Source organism: Talpa europaea (assembly GCF_964194135.1).
Source record: "Talpa europaea genome assembly, chromosome: 12".
Lineage (NCBI taxonomy): Eukaryota > Metazoa > Chordata > Mammalia > Eulipotyphla > Talpidae > Talpa > Talpa europaea.
Window position 1 is genome coordinate 89,848,458 of NC_140079.1, and position 16,608 is coordinate 89,865,065.

The window sequence follows — 16,608 nt, forward strand, 5'->3', positions numbered from 1 at the left end:
AGATTTTTTTTTAAAGATTTATTTATTTATTTATACAAGCACTGGGTACAGTCAGAAGCGCGGGAGGGTGAGAGAATTCACCAGAGCAGGGAGCAGAATAGGCAGAAGGACCGAAGTACACTGCTGAGGGGAGCAGTGGGCAGCAGGAGAGGTCTGCGTGGCATGTGGGACCCTCGCTGGTGGCTGGGGATCGAACCTGTGCTGCAGAGGCTGTAGGCAGCTTTGTAGCCCAGTGGTCAACCGCTGCGCCACCAGGGGAGGCCCATTCATTAAGATTTTTTTTTCCAGATGATTAGCGAATCTTCTGCCACTCATTGAGTCATCTACTGATTTTGAAATATACGTTCTCAACATGTTAGAGTCTCATCTTTGGGTCTGTCCTGCACTCTGTTTTATATCACATGGCTTGAATGCAATTTTATGTGTATCTGCGTCTTTGTTAATGCAACTAGTCCTACCTCCCTCTTTTTTTTTAATGGCTGGTTTCCAATTTTTTATCCTTTGAGAGTAACTTTAGTTTCACTTTCCAGCTAAATAAAACAAGTCCTTAGGGATTTCCTTTGAAATGTCATAAACCTATTTTTGGAGAGATTAGTTTTTACGCTTAGGTAAAATTAAATATAGGAGGGCTATGGGTGTGTATGTAGTCACACAAAAGAGACCTGAAGGAAATAGGCCCATATGTTAGCAGTACTTCTTTCTGGGCAGTTAGGATGTTTTTATTTTATTATCTATCATACCCTCTTTTCTATAGCATCCATATGTTCTTTTAATCTTCATCTTCATCAGAAGCATGGTATTTTTTAAACTGGTGATATGGTTAATATGGTTAAAATTTAAACTTGTGGGATGGTGGGGAGAGCTCAGTTTGGAGTCTGAGGGTGTGGGTGACGGTGGTTCGGAAGAGCAGCAGGCGCTGTTCAGGTGGGACACGCTGCAGTGCCTGCTGATGAGGGCACATCTCTTCCAGGCTGGGCTGTCGGGGAGTTTGGTGGCGCTAACTCTTCTGCTGGGTCCTTCTCTGCCAGGCAGCCTGCCGCCTATTATTGTGTATGACCGGAATGGATTCAGAATTTTGCTCCACTTTTCCCAAACTGGCGCCCCTGGCCACCCAGAGGTGCAGGTGTTGCTGCTGTCCATGATGAGCACTGCCACCCAGCCCGTCTGGGACATCATGTTTCAAGTGGCAGTGCCAAAGGTGAGTCATCTGCTGGCCAACTGCTTTGAATTTTTCAATAAAGGCTATGACTTTTGCATACCAGATTCTTTGCTGAAACATTATCTATTAGGTATAAGGGACAGAATCGTCACTCAAAAGTAATTTAAGATAAAAAGAAAATTTTACTGGCTTATCTGAGGATTCATAGATATCTGACTTCAGATGTGGCCAGGTCCAGGTAGGTTCTTAAATGACACCTTAAATCTGTCTCTTTGCACTCTTGACTTTGCTTTCCTCTTTGGAGTCTAATCTCTGATAGACTTTCTCCATAAAGCAAGGCAGTGGGTACTAGCAGCCCTAGGGTTACCTGGTCCTGAATTCTGTTTTCTAAAAGAATCTCTCAGCTAGCATGAGGCATGCATATTGATGACCCAAGAGAGAGCTCAAATTGACCTTCTTGACATGCTTTGGACCCATAATTTGTGTTTAGGGAAAGGAGGTGCTTTGACCAAGTTCGTCATTATAACCTCTTTTCAGGAGAATTAGGATCCTACAGCCCCATCACACACTTCAGAATCACAAGAAACAGGGACAGGTTATGTCCTGAGGGGAAAGATCCAGGACTGATAAAAGTAAAGTATCCTCTTGAAGATTACCTGGGGCACGTATTTATTATCTCTTCTATTTTATAAAGTATTAGTCCAGGATTCAGGGAGCTTAAAGATTTTGCTTACGATTCATAGAGCTAATAAGAGGCAGAATTCAACCCAAGATGTGCCATCCTCTTGAAGCTGCCTTTTGGCAGCCCCGTGGGCCATACAACTTAAGATACATTCTGTGTGTGGAAGGAGAGGCGTTTGGATCCTTGGGTCAGTGGTGGGGTGGAGGTCAAGCGCTCCTGCTCCTCTCTAGTGTATTAGGAATGAGTTACATGTTGACTTTGTCCCCCCATAGTCGATGAGAGTGAAACTGCAGCCAGCGTCCAGCTCCAAGCTCCCTGCATTCAACCCTTTGATGCCTCCAGCTGTGATCTCCCAGATGCTGCTCCTTGACAATCCACACAAGGTATGTTCTGGTATCTTGGATAGGGGAGAGAGGGGCCATGGGGCCGTGGGGCCACTTGAGAGGTAGAGAGAAGTATATTGAGATTTTGCTCTGACGTTTCTGGTTTGGTGGGGACTGGTGGTGGATTGTCCCTTGCTAGAGTCTGTTTTCCTTTGGGGTTTATTGAAACAAGATTTGTATATTGTCATAGCTGGGAACCAAGGCAGTGACAAGAACTCTCCCTAATACCATGTGCCTCTGAAAGAGTGAGGCCTGTGTTTCTTAGCTGGCTCTGAGTCCTGATCCATCTCAGCACTGCCTGAGTGTGGGAGGGCACCAGGATGTATCCCTGGCTCCCTTGTGCTTTGGATTCAAAGCATCCAGGGTGTTCCTGGATACAGCTGTTTGAAGCCCTCCTGTGGGTGGAGTTAACATGCACATACTTTTCCTTGGTGACAATTGGGTGGGTTAAGACTTTTATTCTGGTCTGGTCTATTTGTTATTCCCCACTAATTTAACATCTTTGTCTTCTTCCAGGAGCCCATCCGGTTACGGTATAAGCTGACATTCAATCAGGGTGGACAGCCTTTCAGTGAAGTAGGAGAAGTGAAAGACTTTCCAGACCTGGCAGTCTTGGGTGCGGCCTAACTCTTCACAAGACAGACTCTGCAGACTCTGCCTTTCAAGCTTAGGCAGATGTTTCGCTGTCTAGACAGGACTTATCAATGGCGATTCAATGCAGGGTGCCAAGTTTTATCCTGACTTCAGGCTTTGGATGCCAACCTCATACTTACTCTGCAGATAGTATGTGTGTGTGTATATGTATGTATGTTGGGTAAGGGGGGAGGATAGAGCAGGGTTGGGATGTGGGCAGTGTGGGAAATGCTAAACATTTTTGATAACCATCTGCTATAATCATAGCTGTTTCTGCATGTTGGTGGACAGTGATGTCCCTGCCTCAGGTGAGAGGTTTTATAAGCCAAAGTGTTTTTTTCCCCTACCCATGTATTGTTATCTTCTCATTCATCCACTCTGTGCCTTGTCAGCCTTTGAAAGTCTTGGTTTGCTCCCAGGATGCTTTTCTCAGGGACCTTAAAAGGGACCTGGTTGGTCTTGGGGCAGAGAGTATATTTTGGGACACTCTCTTCCAAGAAAGACCTTGTCTCCATTTCCATTAGTCTGCTGCTTGCATGTGTTCGGTAAGATCTAAATGGAATGCCTGTTGCACTGTTTTCCAGGCAAGTTGCTGCCGCTAGAGCAAAGGACCACACTGGGTGGGCCAGTCATGTCCTTCACCACTGTGCCTTAGAATCAGTCACCCACAGCTGGGCCCACCAGGGCAGAGGGAAAGCAGATCCCAGGGGTTACTCAGGCCTCAGGTTCCATGGGTTTGGTAGCCTGTCTGGGCCCTTACTCAGGACCCTCATTTCCATCCTCATCTTTCTCCACAAGCATTTGCTCAGCTTTTTGATTGTGACACCATGTCAGTCTTTGTATTGATAAATCATAGCTAACAGGTTCACTCTTGCCTGTTGACTTCACAATCTGAGATAGAGAACTGTGATGCTGATGGATATGAAGAGAGCTTAGCAATGATTTGTGTGGTGACCGAAAACAGAAAGTCATTGAATAAACACCCGTGTAGCAAATACACTTTGTGGAGTTTTGCATGAGTGGGAGATACATACTCCATTGCATTTGGAGCTGGTAGACCTCAGGGGAACTCATTTGTTGAAGTAAGGAAGACTTCATGGGGGATGTGGCACCCTAAGAACTGCTTCAGTGAAGAGAAGCTCTGAGGATCTGAATGAAGATGGAAAAGAGGTGGATATTTGTTACTTTTGTGGTTTGAAGAAAAGAATTCAGGTTTATGATCAACTAGTACTTAGTTCCTACTCAGTACTGGGTGCTTTGTGCATGCTTTAAAGTCCTGCTTGGCCTGATTGGTGAGAGAAGAAAGCTGAGTCTGCTGATGTGGCCTAATGGATTAAAATCTGAGCAGCTCACCTCACTGGACGGGATTCTACCTCAGAAACTCTAAGGCTCTGTTTGAGGCTCGTTGTAACAAGATCTGGTACTTTACAGTCTAATCTTTCGACTTCTGCATGTAGTTGGATGTCCTCTAACACAAATTGGTGGGGGTGGAGCTGTAAAAGATCATCAAGGAATGCTAATTTTTAAGCAAATGTGAATACTTACGAAACAAATTATGGGGTGATTTCTTCTTGTGGCATAACTTACCTAATTTTTTTTTTAAGATTTATTTATTTATACAAGAACTGGGGTACAGGCCAGATGTGTGGGAGGGTGAGAGGATTCACCAGAGACAGAGTGGGGAACAGAACAGGCAGACTGACGAAATACACTGCTGAGGGGAGCAGCGGGCACCACAGGAGAGGTCTGTTGTACCATGTGGGACCCTCGCTGGCGGCCGAGAATGAACCCATGCTGCAGAGGCTACAGGCACTTCCCAGTGCGACACTCAACCGCCTGCGCCACCAGGGGAGGCCCCCCACCTAAGATTTTAATCAACAATAAGTTTTACATTCAAATGTTCTATGTAGCTTTTATAGGCTCTGTAGCTGTTCATAGTCAAGAGGTACTCATTGCGATGGCAGTGTCCACCTGTGAAGACTTTCATCCAAATGTGTGAATGAGACTGGCATGTAAAAGACAGGTGACTTTTATCCCATCTTCAAAAATGAACTCACGTGTGTGCCTAAACATTCTTTATTCTGGGAGACAGACTCCCAGTGGTGGTCTGCTTTAGTCAAGTTGGACAGGATAGGCAGGTGTGTATGTGACCTTAGTTTGTTATGCTAATTATTAAGTTTAGTGATCACTTAAGACCCAACCCCTATCTATTCATTCAAGTAGTTGTTCACCAGCTACCAAGAGCCAGGCACAATTGTAGGTACTGCGGGTATAGCAGTGACAGAAAGTCCTTGTCTTCATAGAGTAGTGACAAATCGGTAATAGATCTGGTGGAGATTTGGCATTTCAGTATTTAATCCTTAACTCTTCCAGGATCTTGCTTACCCCATTTCTTGGCCTACTTCTGTGACTGCTGCTCTCACCATCCCTTAACTGGGGTGGTCCTCTGGGTTTAGTCCTTAGGAGTTTTCTAATCACATCTAGGTAATCAACCACTACATGGGTCCTAGGCCTTTCTCCAGCTTCCCTCTCCTTGCTGACATCAGGTCTCTATTTCAGGCTGTTTCTGGAGGTTCTGCTTTTTAAAAACTTTACTTACCTCTAATTTAAATTAAAATGTAAGCATCCACATTTGGTTAGTGCTACCATGTTGCAGAGTGCATTTCTGCTAGTAAATGCTAACCAGTAGATGTTCAAATTATGTTGTTAATTGAAAAGCAGTGTAGTGTGGAAAATTCCAATTTGCTCTTATCTATCCTTCTGGTTATGCAGATGATGTTATGGGTGGTGGGGTTACTAATAGTTCATATTATATTCTTAGTGTGTTGTGTGTTTCTGTCTAGGAATCTGTTCATTTCATCTAGGTTATCTAGTTTGTTGGCATATAATTGTTCATATTTTGCTTTCATAACCCTATTTTTCCCCTGTAGAATTAGTAATATCCCACTTCCATTTCTGACATTAGTAGAAATTAGTATGCTTATGTGACGGAAGTCCTTGTGTCAGAATTGCAGATGAGTTTTCTTTATATACTGCATTTTCTAAAATTTCTAAGCTGAGAAAACTGCTCAATGCTTTTCAAAATTATAAAAAGTGGAAATTCTTCCCACCTGCCCAGATACTTTCCGAGGAGACAATATTCTATCCCTTATGTGACCTTGGAGAGGTCCTAGGCATGTTGGAGCAAATAAGCTGCTCTGCAAGTGGCTTTTCTCTATGTGATCATGAAGCAAGCCTGGCGATTACCGCCATTAGCAGTATGAACTGCATGTATGGCCTGATCTCTCCCCTAGCCTGAGTCAGCCTGTAGAATTCAGTTATATGTTGGCAAGTGCTCCAGGCTAAAATCCTGCTCAGCCTCTTCCCTCCTTGGGTCTTCTTTCCTGCTGGCCTGATGTTTGAGTCTTCCCTAGCAATCTTCCTCCTGCCTTGTTTCTGGGAGCTTGCATGGTGCAGAGGAACAAATACAGGCTCTGGGGGCACCTACATTCAATTTCCAGTGTTTTGCCATCTGACATTTTGGAGGAGTTACTTAAAATCTCTGAGGCTCAGTTTTTACATTAATTGTTAAAAGTGTACTTAATAGATTTTGTTGAGGACATAACAAGTGGACAAAATACCAGACCCAATAGATATAAATGTAGGTGCTGTTATTTCTCTACATGTCACCTCACCTGAGATTCCTCCTATTTTTATTTACCGCTTTGACAGTCGTGACACCTATTTTGTCACTTTGTTCATTTCACATTTCTCATGAAACCAAAGATGTGTTAAGGATAGCATTAACCTAACTGAGAGGCAGCTAAAATACTTGATACTTTTGATAAAATCTTACCACTTCCTCTAGTTGGATAAAATTAGAATCAGTTGCAAGAAATGAAAAAAACCCAAAGTAACCATAGCTTAAACAAAAGTTACACACTTCTCTACTAGCTTCCTGGGACTGCTGTAACAAAGTACCAAAAGGTGAGTAATTAAGTTTATTGCCTGGCAGGTCTGAAGGCTACAAGTCTGAAATCAGGGTCATGCCTCTTCTGAAATCTCTAGAATTCTTATGATTTGCCAGCATCCTTGGCATTCTTTGGTTTGCAGCTGCATAAATCCAAACTCTGCTTTGGTCTTGTGGAATTCTCCCTGTGTATCTTCACACAATAAGACGACCTTTAGAAGGCCACTAATCATATTGGATTCAGGGCTCACCCTACTTCAGTGTGACCTCACCCTAACTGGTTACATCTGCAATGACACTGTTGCCAAATAAGATCACATTCTGAGAACTTTATCTTTTTTTTTCTGAAGGGGGAGATACAATCCATAATTCAAATTCAGGAACCCCAGAGGTAGTGAAACTAGGGCTGGAATTGATCTTAATACTAGGTGCCTTCAGTCTTGTTGCTCCAACATGAAAACATCCCTTTCTGAGAACACTAGTGGTTCAGGGTGGCAGTTAAAATTCTAGCTGCCAGATCCATATCCAGCCAGTAGAAAAGGGGAGGAGTAGAGTATACCCCACCCTTTCAAGAGCACACGAAAGTTCTGCTCACATCCTGAATGTCAGGGCTTGGACACATGAACACACCTAACTTGAAAAGACACTGGGAAATGCCATCGTGCTGCGAGGCTGTAGACCCATGAGGGAGACCCAAAGTCAGGGGATAATGGGCAGCCTCTGCCACACACACAATTTCTGTGACTTTCTGACATTCCCCTAGTCCTTCCCATTTCCCTCCCTAAACTTCCGATAGAGACACTTGCTAAATTAAAAAAAAAATATTTATGCATACAAGAACTGGGGTGCAGGCAATGAGAAGATTCACCAGAGACAGTAGGGAGCAGAACAGGCGGGTCTACTGAAATACAGTGCTGAGTGTATTTCAGTAGACAGGAGAGGGTGGGTGAGACAGGAGAGGTCTGCTGTGCCATTTGGGTCAGCTCCCTGGCTGGGGATCAAACTCAGGCCTCAGTGACTGTTGATAACTTTATAGCTCTGAGACTTTATGGCACTGAGACTCCCTGCGCCACCAGAGAGGCTCTACTTGCTAAAGTTTTGATCCTCACACTTCCCTATCCGTAGACTCTGACCCTACTACTACTCTAACCATAAACTCTTGATAATTTCTACCTTTTTGGATTAATTAAAACTAATTTCACTAGTATTCAAGTTTCTTCACAGTATAGCCTCATCTGAAATGCAGTGTTTTTTTTTTTTTTTTTTGAAAATAGAAATTGTACTGGCTTTTAACTCCAGCAGTTATGAGGATTAAAATAGAAGGGTAAGAGAGAGCAAATTTTAAGCTGTAAGTTAAATGTGTGAGAGATCTGGTACTTTGTTTTCATATGGATGGATGGGTCCTGTGTTCTACCTGATCTGGACTCCTCCCTGGCATAGGAATCTGTTTAGTAGAAATGGAGAGGGCTTGTCCACACAGAAGGAAGCCACCAATTCTAGCAAACCTGGTTTATGCCAATTGCCTGACATGAAACAGCAACTTGATTCTGGTCATTGGGCATTTTCCTCAGAACCTGTCAATGTTTGTGTGCTCTGCTCATAGGACAGACACACCTATCAGACAATATTATATCTTTGATAGCGACTTTTATACTTTGTACTATGATATGATAGGCTGGCACACTTCCTTGTACATAGGGTAGCAGGGAAATGTATTAACCAAATTCAGGAACCCCAGAGGCAACAAGACTGGGGCTGAATCTTTTAGTAACCATTCCTTCTATTCCAACAGCCATTCCTACATGTCCATAAAAGAGCTCTTCATGCACAGGTCAGATTGTCTTCAGATGGTACGGTTTTGCTTCTTACCACACCTATATTAGGGCCATGTAGGGAAGGTTGACTTGCTTTTGGCATGTCTCAGAGAGTGGGTGGAACTTTTGGCTATGGTCCAGTAAGGAGACTGGCAAATCCTCTCCAAAAAAGCAGCTATAAATTTACCTGGACAGATTTGACTATTTCAGCACTCTGGGAATCAAAAAGGGTAGATAACAGTCTGAAAGTGTTTATACTCAAAAAGCTAATTAAGTCTGGGTAAGAACATTTGTAATCTGTTCTTTCCTGAGGCTGCCCCCAGCTTCTCCCTTGCCCCAACTCTGTAGGACTGGCATTTTTGTCATGATGTTATAGTTTGAAAGCCATTATTAGTAAAGAAGAGCAGTTTCTAACCTAAGATGCCACTTTAATCTACTAGGTAGGGAAGAGTAAATGAAGCAATCAAGAAAGGAAATGGGGTGCATATTCAACTTTATATTTGGCACTTCCATCCACAGTTGCTTACCTCAAGAATCTACCATGCGAGAATTCTTCCCCTCTCGTTCCAATTCATCAAGTCCCCCTCTTTTTTCCTCTAAAAATATCTTAAATCAACCCAAATTAATAAGTTTAAATCTTCCCACAAAGAAATGGTCAGGCCCAGATGGCTTCACCTTGAATTCCCTCAAAATTTTTAAAGGTACCAAATCTTTGAAAGCACAAAGTAGGGAAGGCTCACTTTTCAACTCTTCCTGTGAGGCCACTGTTTACCCTTAAATAAAAGTCAGAGAAAGCTGATACAAAGACAATATTACAGAGAGAGACACAACAAAATATTTGCAAAGAAAATCAAATTACAAAGTCATATATCATGACCAGGTAGAACTTTTCCCAGAAACGCAAGATTGGTATGCCATTCAAAAACAGTATGTAATACATCGCATCTTTGAGAATAGAAGACAAAAACAATAGGACGACCTCAATAGGCACAGAAAAGAACATAAGTTTCAACATTTTAAACTCAACAAGTAGTCCGCACGGGACTGTGAGGACTAGGTGCTCTAATTTAGTCCTCAACAAGCGCTTCTAAGTTTGCAGAAGTACGGGGCTCACGCCTGACAGCTGCTCTCCGTCCGGGGCGGCGCTTGTACGCTGAGGTCACAGGCGCGCCGGCAGTCACTATGGTAACGGCCACCTACTTCCGGGAGAACTACGGCGCGCGACGAGGGTCATTTCCAACCTGAACGCGCTGGCGGAGGGGCCGCCGAGGGGCAAGTTGCGAGTGCCGTGGATTCCGAGGTGCCGCCTCCCAGGCCGTAGGCTTCTGCTGCGCGGTTGCCGCCCGGAGCTGGGTCTGAAGGCCTGGTGGACAGGCCCGAGGCGGCGCGGCCATGGACTTCTCCAAGTTCCTGGCCGAAGACTTCGACGTGAAGGACTGGATCAACGCAGCCTTCAGGGCCGGCCCCAAAGAGGCGGCGGCGGGGAAGGCGGACAGCCACGCGGCCACCCTGGTGATGAAGTTGCAGCTGTTCATCCAAGAAGTGAACCACGCCGTGGAGGGTGAGCAGCGGGCCTCGCCGCGGGACCCCCACACCTGGCAGGGCCGCCCCACCTGGGCCCGGGGCTTCCGGGAGGTGCGCGGACGGGGCGGCAGGTGCCGGCTCTGCGCTGCGCCAGCCCCCGCCGGCCCGGTGGGCGCTCCTCGGGGAAGGTTCGCCTGCTGCTCGCCGCCTGCAGCACTTGCTTGTTTGGATCTTGGTTTTCCACCTCTGACAGTGCTGTCAGGTTTCCCTTTCAAACTTGAAAGAGTAACCTTTAAGATTATTAAATAACTGACTGGTCCTTACATTTGGCAGAAGCTTATTTAAATTTAAAGGTGTGCAGCAGTGACACGAGTCGGCAGGATAAGATGGGCTGACCTAAACAGAGACTTGAACCATCGTTTAAGGAGAGTTAATTATAAAAATTCCAGCAACCATTTCATCAGCTCCTCTACCTGATTTTCATTCACCTTGTTTATTTGGCATATTCTGTAGCTAGTCTCTCTACTAGGTTCCATGGGGTCAAATAGAAGCTGAAAAGCTTAAGCAATGGTAAATAGAATTTTGTCTTACAGCTGTGTGTTGTGTTAAGGAGAAGGCGGGGGGGTGGGGGGGAACAGGATGCTCGATTTCACTGCAGAGTCTTTGTTGTGCTTTGCATCTTTTACTTATTGAGCATCTACTATGCATGGGCACTAGGGCTGAAAACCTGAAACTTGCTGTCTTGTGGGGAAGATGGGGAGACAGTTAAATTATAGTGAGGGGTGGCTTCACTGAGGATAGACCCAGGAGCTGTGACAGCTGGAAAAGGGTGCACATACCTCTTGTCTGGGAGAAGTGTGAGGCTTTGGGGGAGACTTCATAGGGTCAAGAGGGGGAGGGCATTAGGAACATAATAGCAAATATTTGTGTCCTTGCTATGTGCCAGATGCTGGTTTAAGTGCTTCATATATATTCACTAAGTGGCCCTCCACCAAGGCTGGTAATGTTGCCCCCACCTTCACCCTTGGAATATTTGGAAATTGGTGGGACTGTTTTTCTTTTCTTTTTCTTTTTCTTTTTTTTTTTCCTGTGGGACCCTCGCTGGTGGCCGGGGATCGAACTGGCATTGCAGAGGCTGCGGGCAGCCTCACAACCCAGCGCTCACCCGCTGCGCCACCAGGGGAGGCCCCATTGGTGGGACTTTTTAAAAGTTGTCTCAGTAGTGGGGAAGGTCACAATGGAAGGATCCAGCATTGCCTAATGGTCTGCAGTGCTGGGGACAGGCCTGAGCTGTAGTTTTCTTATCTGTAGGAGGGGGCCACTGCTGATTGCCAGGGACATCAAGTGATGATACTTTAGGTGAAGCACCTGGTGCTTAACTGCTATTGTCTCAGTTTCTGATTTCTCAGTGTCTGATTTCATTCTCCTGCCTCCAAAGGAGCTATGATTTAACTCAGTGGTGGGAAACAGCTGACGATGGAACAGGCTGATGGCTTGTTTCCTGTTAAATCACCTGCCCTCACTGTCATTACCTCTCCTTCTCCCCCATTTTCCATAGGCTGGGAGAACTGGGCGCTTGGCAGTCTGTGGGGGCACATTTCCTTCCTGTTGTGACATCTATTCCTGTTGTTCACTGGGGATGGGTCTGATTTTCACCTTTTGTACTTATCCTGCTGCAGAGACGAGTCTCCAGGCCCTTCAGAACATGCCCAAAGTGCTCCGGGATGTCGAAGCCCTTAAGCAGGAGGCATCTTTCCTGAAAGAACAGATGATTCTTGTCAAGGAGGACATTAAAAAGTTTGAACAGGACACATCTCAATCGATGCAGGTAAACGCTGCCCTCAATGCTGATTCCTGTGCTTGGAAGATGTTCGTGCTCAGTGGGAGGCCAGGCTTGACTCAGAATTAATTCTGCCAAGATGCAAACTACCTTTTGGTGTGGTTCTTCCACTCGTTTGTCTCAGTACTCACCCAACAGATTTAGCCGAGTGATTGGTTGGGGAAGGGGTACAGAGACTCCCTGAAGATAGCGTGCCACGCTGCTTATGTTTCAAGTCACGGGCTGTAGGTAGAGAAAAGGGAAACACCACTTCCTTAGTTCTTGACCCCTCTTTTCTCTTGTAGGTGTTGGTTGAAATCGACCAGGTGAAGTCCAGGATGCAGCTGGCTGCGGAATCGCTCCAGGAAGCAGATAAGTGGAGCACATTGAGTGCTGACATCGAGGAGACATTTAAAACTCAGGTAGGTTTCTTATTAGGATGTTTTGGCAGGAACTTGAGGGTGGAGAAGCACACGAGATAGCCACGAGATAGCCATTCCCTCAAGCCGTAGGGGCTGCTGAACAGCGGCCATGAAGTCCACCCTGCAGGCCTCGTGTCCAGCAGCTCTACCCTCGAGCTGCTTGACTAAAGCTTCTTAGTCCAGAAAGAGGGAATGTTCAGGAGAACCCTCAATAAAAAAGGTGGAAAATGAGTGAATGAGAGCAAGAATGTGGGCAGAGGGACTTTACACCCCGTGCACCTTGGCAAGTTAGCACCTCTTGGGCTGCAAGGTGTGGAAACTCCTTTTGATACATGGTTATAAGGATGAAGTGAGATTATGATTTAAGAAAAACTCATTTGTAAAACAAAATGAATTATTTACCTTCTGTTCTGCTGTTTTTAAAAACATTCAGCGTTTTTTTTAATTATAAATGCACATGGGAAAAATTTAGTGACCAGGAATCAAAAAATGTCTTTCTCATAATGCTGACACCTCCAGTCCAGTCCCCCGATTTCCCTTCAACATACAAACTCTTTGCCATTTTCATGCCTACCCTTCAAAACGCGCACACACACACACACACACACACACGTATATTTATGTTTCCTGTCATTTTTCCCCAGAATGGTAGCAGCTTATGAACACTGCCTTGCCCTTTGTTTTTTCACTCAAAAGGCTGTGACTCTGTATCAGTGTCCTAAGTACAGTCATGCGTTGTCCTCCCTGGGGTCTCCCCTAGTTCATCACAGAGTGCTCAGGGGCTTCACGAGTTAATTTATCTGGGCCTCATAATATGAGTTGCAAATCTTATTGAATTCCTGGCACGTGTGGATGAGAGAGCTTGGATTAGATACGGCCTTTGATTTTAGTTGTGGGAGACCTCTGCTGTCAATTAGTGAAAAGTTATCTGTCTTGTTTTTCCCCTCCCCATCATCCTGATACTCAGAACTACCTGCCCACGAGACCCAGTGCATCCAGCTGTAGCCCTTCAAAAGTAGAATTTGCTACCTCTGTCCAGAGCCACTCCCCAGTTGCTCTTTCTTTTCTTTTTTTTTTTTTTTTGGTCAGTTGCTCTTTCTTGCACCACCAGGGAGGCCCCCATTTATTAGATTCCTAATTCTTTTTTAAAAATACCATTTTTCTGGGCCTCCCCAGTGGTGCAGCAGTTAAGTGCTGGGTTTCGAAGCTGCCCGCAGCCTCTGCAGTGCTGGTTCGATCCCCGGCTGCTCCCCAGCCACTGGGTGAGGGTCCCACATGGTGCTCAGACCCCTCCTGCCACCCGCTGCTCCCCTCAGCAGTGTCCTTCGGTCCTTCTGCCTGCTCTGCTCCCTGCCCTGGCTCTGGTGAATTCTCTCACCCTCCCGCACTTCTGACTGTACCCAGTGCTTGTATAAATAAATAATAAATTAATCAATTAATTAAAAAAATAAAAAATAGCATTTTTCTAACTATAAACATAATTTATGTGTGTCTTGGGAAGATTTGGAAAATTCAGAGAAATACAAGGCAGACAACAAAATGATGGTGTTTCTTTTCCTTAGTGAATTTTTGTGTCCGTTTGGCATTTTTCTGTATGTTTGTACATATTTGTACTTGTGTATTTTGTGTATGTGCATAAATTTTAGGTAATTTATAGACATTTTAATATCTATCTTTTATCATTTTTATTTCACTTAATTGTAAGTTGTATTTTGCTGTGTAATCAATGCTTCTCAAAATGTGATTTTTGGTGGCTGCCATCTGAGTGACCCATAATTTACATATTTTTTGTAATAAAAGATCTAGGCTGCTTCCAGATTTTTATTATTACAACACTAAAATCACATTAATTAATTATGATTCATTAATATCTTCGTGCCCTTCTGATTATCCCCTGAGAACAAATTTCTGAAGAAGAGAAGAAGAAATACCAGGACCAAAGTTGTGAATATTTTTAAGGCTCTTAGTGAGTATTTCTGTAATGCCTTCTAGAAAGGCCAGACTTACTCTCTTTGTACGCTCACCAACAATAGTTATTGTAAGTTTTCAAAAGCTGTCTCAATTTGTTAGGAAGTAGCACTTCCTTATTTTAGCTTGCATTAATTTATATGCTAATAATATTGAACATAATATGTTTATGGGTAGTTTTCTTATTTTATGAATTGCCTTTTCATGTATTTTTAGTTGAAACCGCAGGGGTCTTTTGAAGTGAATGTCCTCTATTCTGTTCTTATAGGATGTGGGTGTGATTTCAGCCAAGCTAACAGGTATGCAGAACAGCTTAATGATGCTTGTGGATACTCCAGACTACTCGGAGAAGTGTGTGCACTTGGAGGCTTTGAAGAACAGGTTGGAGGCCTTGGCCAGCCCCCAGATCGTGTCTGCATTTGCCGCTCAATCCGTAGGTGCGTGTGGTCTCCTCTCGCCTCTGTGGACACCCCTCCACAAGGCTTGAGAATGTCTTAATGTTGATTAAATCATGTAGATTGGAAGTAAATCTGTGACCTTATGGGGTTGCCTTCCCCCCACTTCAGCTTTTTATGTGGAAGATTTCAAGCATATGGAAAAGCTGAAATGGTCGTGCAGAACAGATAGATTGACTGAAATACACTGCTGAGGGGAGCAGTGGGCGAGACAGGAGAGGTCTGCCTTGCCATGTGAGTTTCTCCCTGCCTGGCCAGGGATTGAACTCGTGCTGCAGAGGCTGCGGATTGCTTCATAGTATGGTGCTTAACCCCTTGCGCCACCAGGGAGGCCCCTTTAGGGTTTTTATCACAGTCCAATTTGAAGCCTGGCCCTTTTTCAGTCTAGTCCTATGACCACACTTGCCTTGGGACCAGAGTCTCTGCCTGATTCATCTTCATGTTTTTTTAAATTATGTTTATTGAGGTAACATTGATTTATAGCATTATATATGTTTTAAGGGTGAGGGTTCAGATAACATACAGATGTATGTTATCATACCATACCTACTACCAAAGCACCAATATATGATACATTATTATTCTTCCATTTTTTTGAGAAATAAGTTTTATCTTACTCCCCTGTCCTCCACACAACTGTTGGTCAGGCAGGAAGAAACAATAGTGGAGCTGTTTTCTGACCTTCACAGCTATTCATACAGGTATATATATATATATATATTTTAATGGTAAATATTTTTATATTTATCATATAAATTTGTTATAACTACAGACTTATGAAACTCACTTGTGTGTTTAGTTGGTTTTTTTTTTAAAGATTTATTCATTTATACAAGAACTGGGGCACAGGCCAGATATGTGGGAGGGTGAGAGGATTCACCAGAGACAGAGTGGGGAACAGAGCAGGCAGACTGACGAAATACACTGCTGAGGGGAGCAGTAGGCGAGACAGGAAAGGTCTGCTGCGACATGTGGGTTGCTCTGCGGCTGGTGAGGATCGAACTGGCACTGCAGAAGCTACAGACAGCTTCACAGCGCTGCACTCAACTGCCTGCGCCATCAGGGAGGCCCTCACTTTTGTTTTCAGGGTATACGTCTAGTTAAGTGGGGTTGGAGAAGTAGGAGTTGGGGGTGGGGAAGAGATAACTCCTTAAGTTGAAGTTTTCCCTTTCCCTCTGGGTGAGCTGGCTGCTTAACGTGGGCATCGGGTTTGAATTATGCCCTCTGGGTTTTGGTTTGAGGAGGGTCAGCCATTTTGACAGCTTTTGTTCAGTTTTGAATCAGATTTAATCCCAGATGTACCTCTTTTTTGGTGGGGTGCCCACTGCTGGGCTGAGCCAGAAACAGACCTTTCCCCACGCCTGGCCCAGGCCTCCCTTTGCTCCTCACTCTCTCTTTTTCCCTCCCTCTTCCAGCTCTCTGTTCAGAGCTGTGCCCGTACTCACTCACCTTGGGCCAAAATTACTGAATACCTGACATTTTCTGAAGTTTACAGTAAAGGTATCTGCCTGGCTCCAGCACAGATAAATGGTCTTGTATTTTGGTTTTGGTGACCAGTTTGGTAAATACTGGGAATATTTATCCCCCCAAAGTAGTGCTCTCTTTAGTCAACCATCTTCCTGGGCAGCCACAGCACAGCTTTACCTAACAGTTTTTATTATTTATTTATTTATTTTTTAAATAATAAATTTTATTTTTATATTCCCCATACAATTGCAACCCCCCCCATTCTGACCCCAATCCCTCCCCTCCCGCCCCCCACCCCCCAAAAAGTGTCTCTGGTTCATAGTTTTTTGTTGA

At 44.5% G+C, this 16,608-nt stretch overlaps 2 protein-coding genes across 2 annotated transcripts in view; both read left to right on the plus strand.

Annotated features, from left to right (window-relative positions):
- The window catches only part of GGA2 (golgi associated, gamma adaptin ear containing, ARF binding protein 2), a gene marked incomplete at both ends in the record, with an annotated part of 28,283 nt that extends 25,432 nt beyond the window's left edge, over nt 1-2,851 (plus strand). The window contains 3 exons of the mRNA XM_084251574.1: nt 1,029-1,198; nt 2,114-2,224; nt 2,741-2,851. Of these exons, the coding sequence (XP_084107700.1) occupies nt 1,029-1,198; nt 2,114-2,224; nt 2,741-2,851 (392 nt within the window). The remainder of the gene's footprint in view (nt 1-1,028; nt 1,199-2,113; nt 2,225-2,740) is intronic.
- Nucleotides 2,852-10,012: 7,161 nt separating this feature from the next.
- Nucleotides 10,013-16,608, plus strand: part of COG7 (component of oligomeric golgi complex 7) — a gene marked incomplete at both ends in the record, with an annotated part of 47,353 nt that continues 40,757 nt past the window's right edge. The window contains 4 exons of the mRNA XM_084249149.1: nt 10,013-10,181; nt 11,824-11,972; nt 12,269-12,385; nt 14,622-14,790. Coding sequence (XP_084105275.1) covers nt 10,013-10,181; nt 11,824-11,972; nt 12,269-12,385; nt 14,622-14,790 — 604 coding nt within the window. The remainder of the gene's footprint in view (nt 10,182-11,823; nt 11,973-12,268; nt 12,386-14,621; nt 14,791-16,608) is intronic.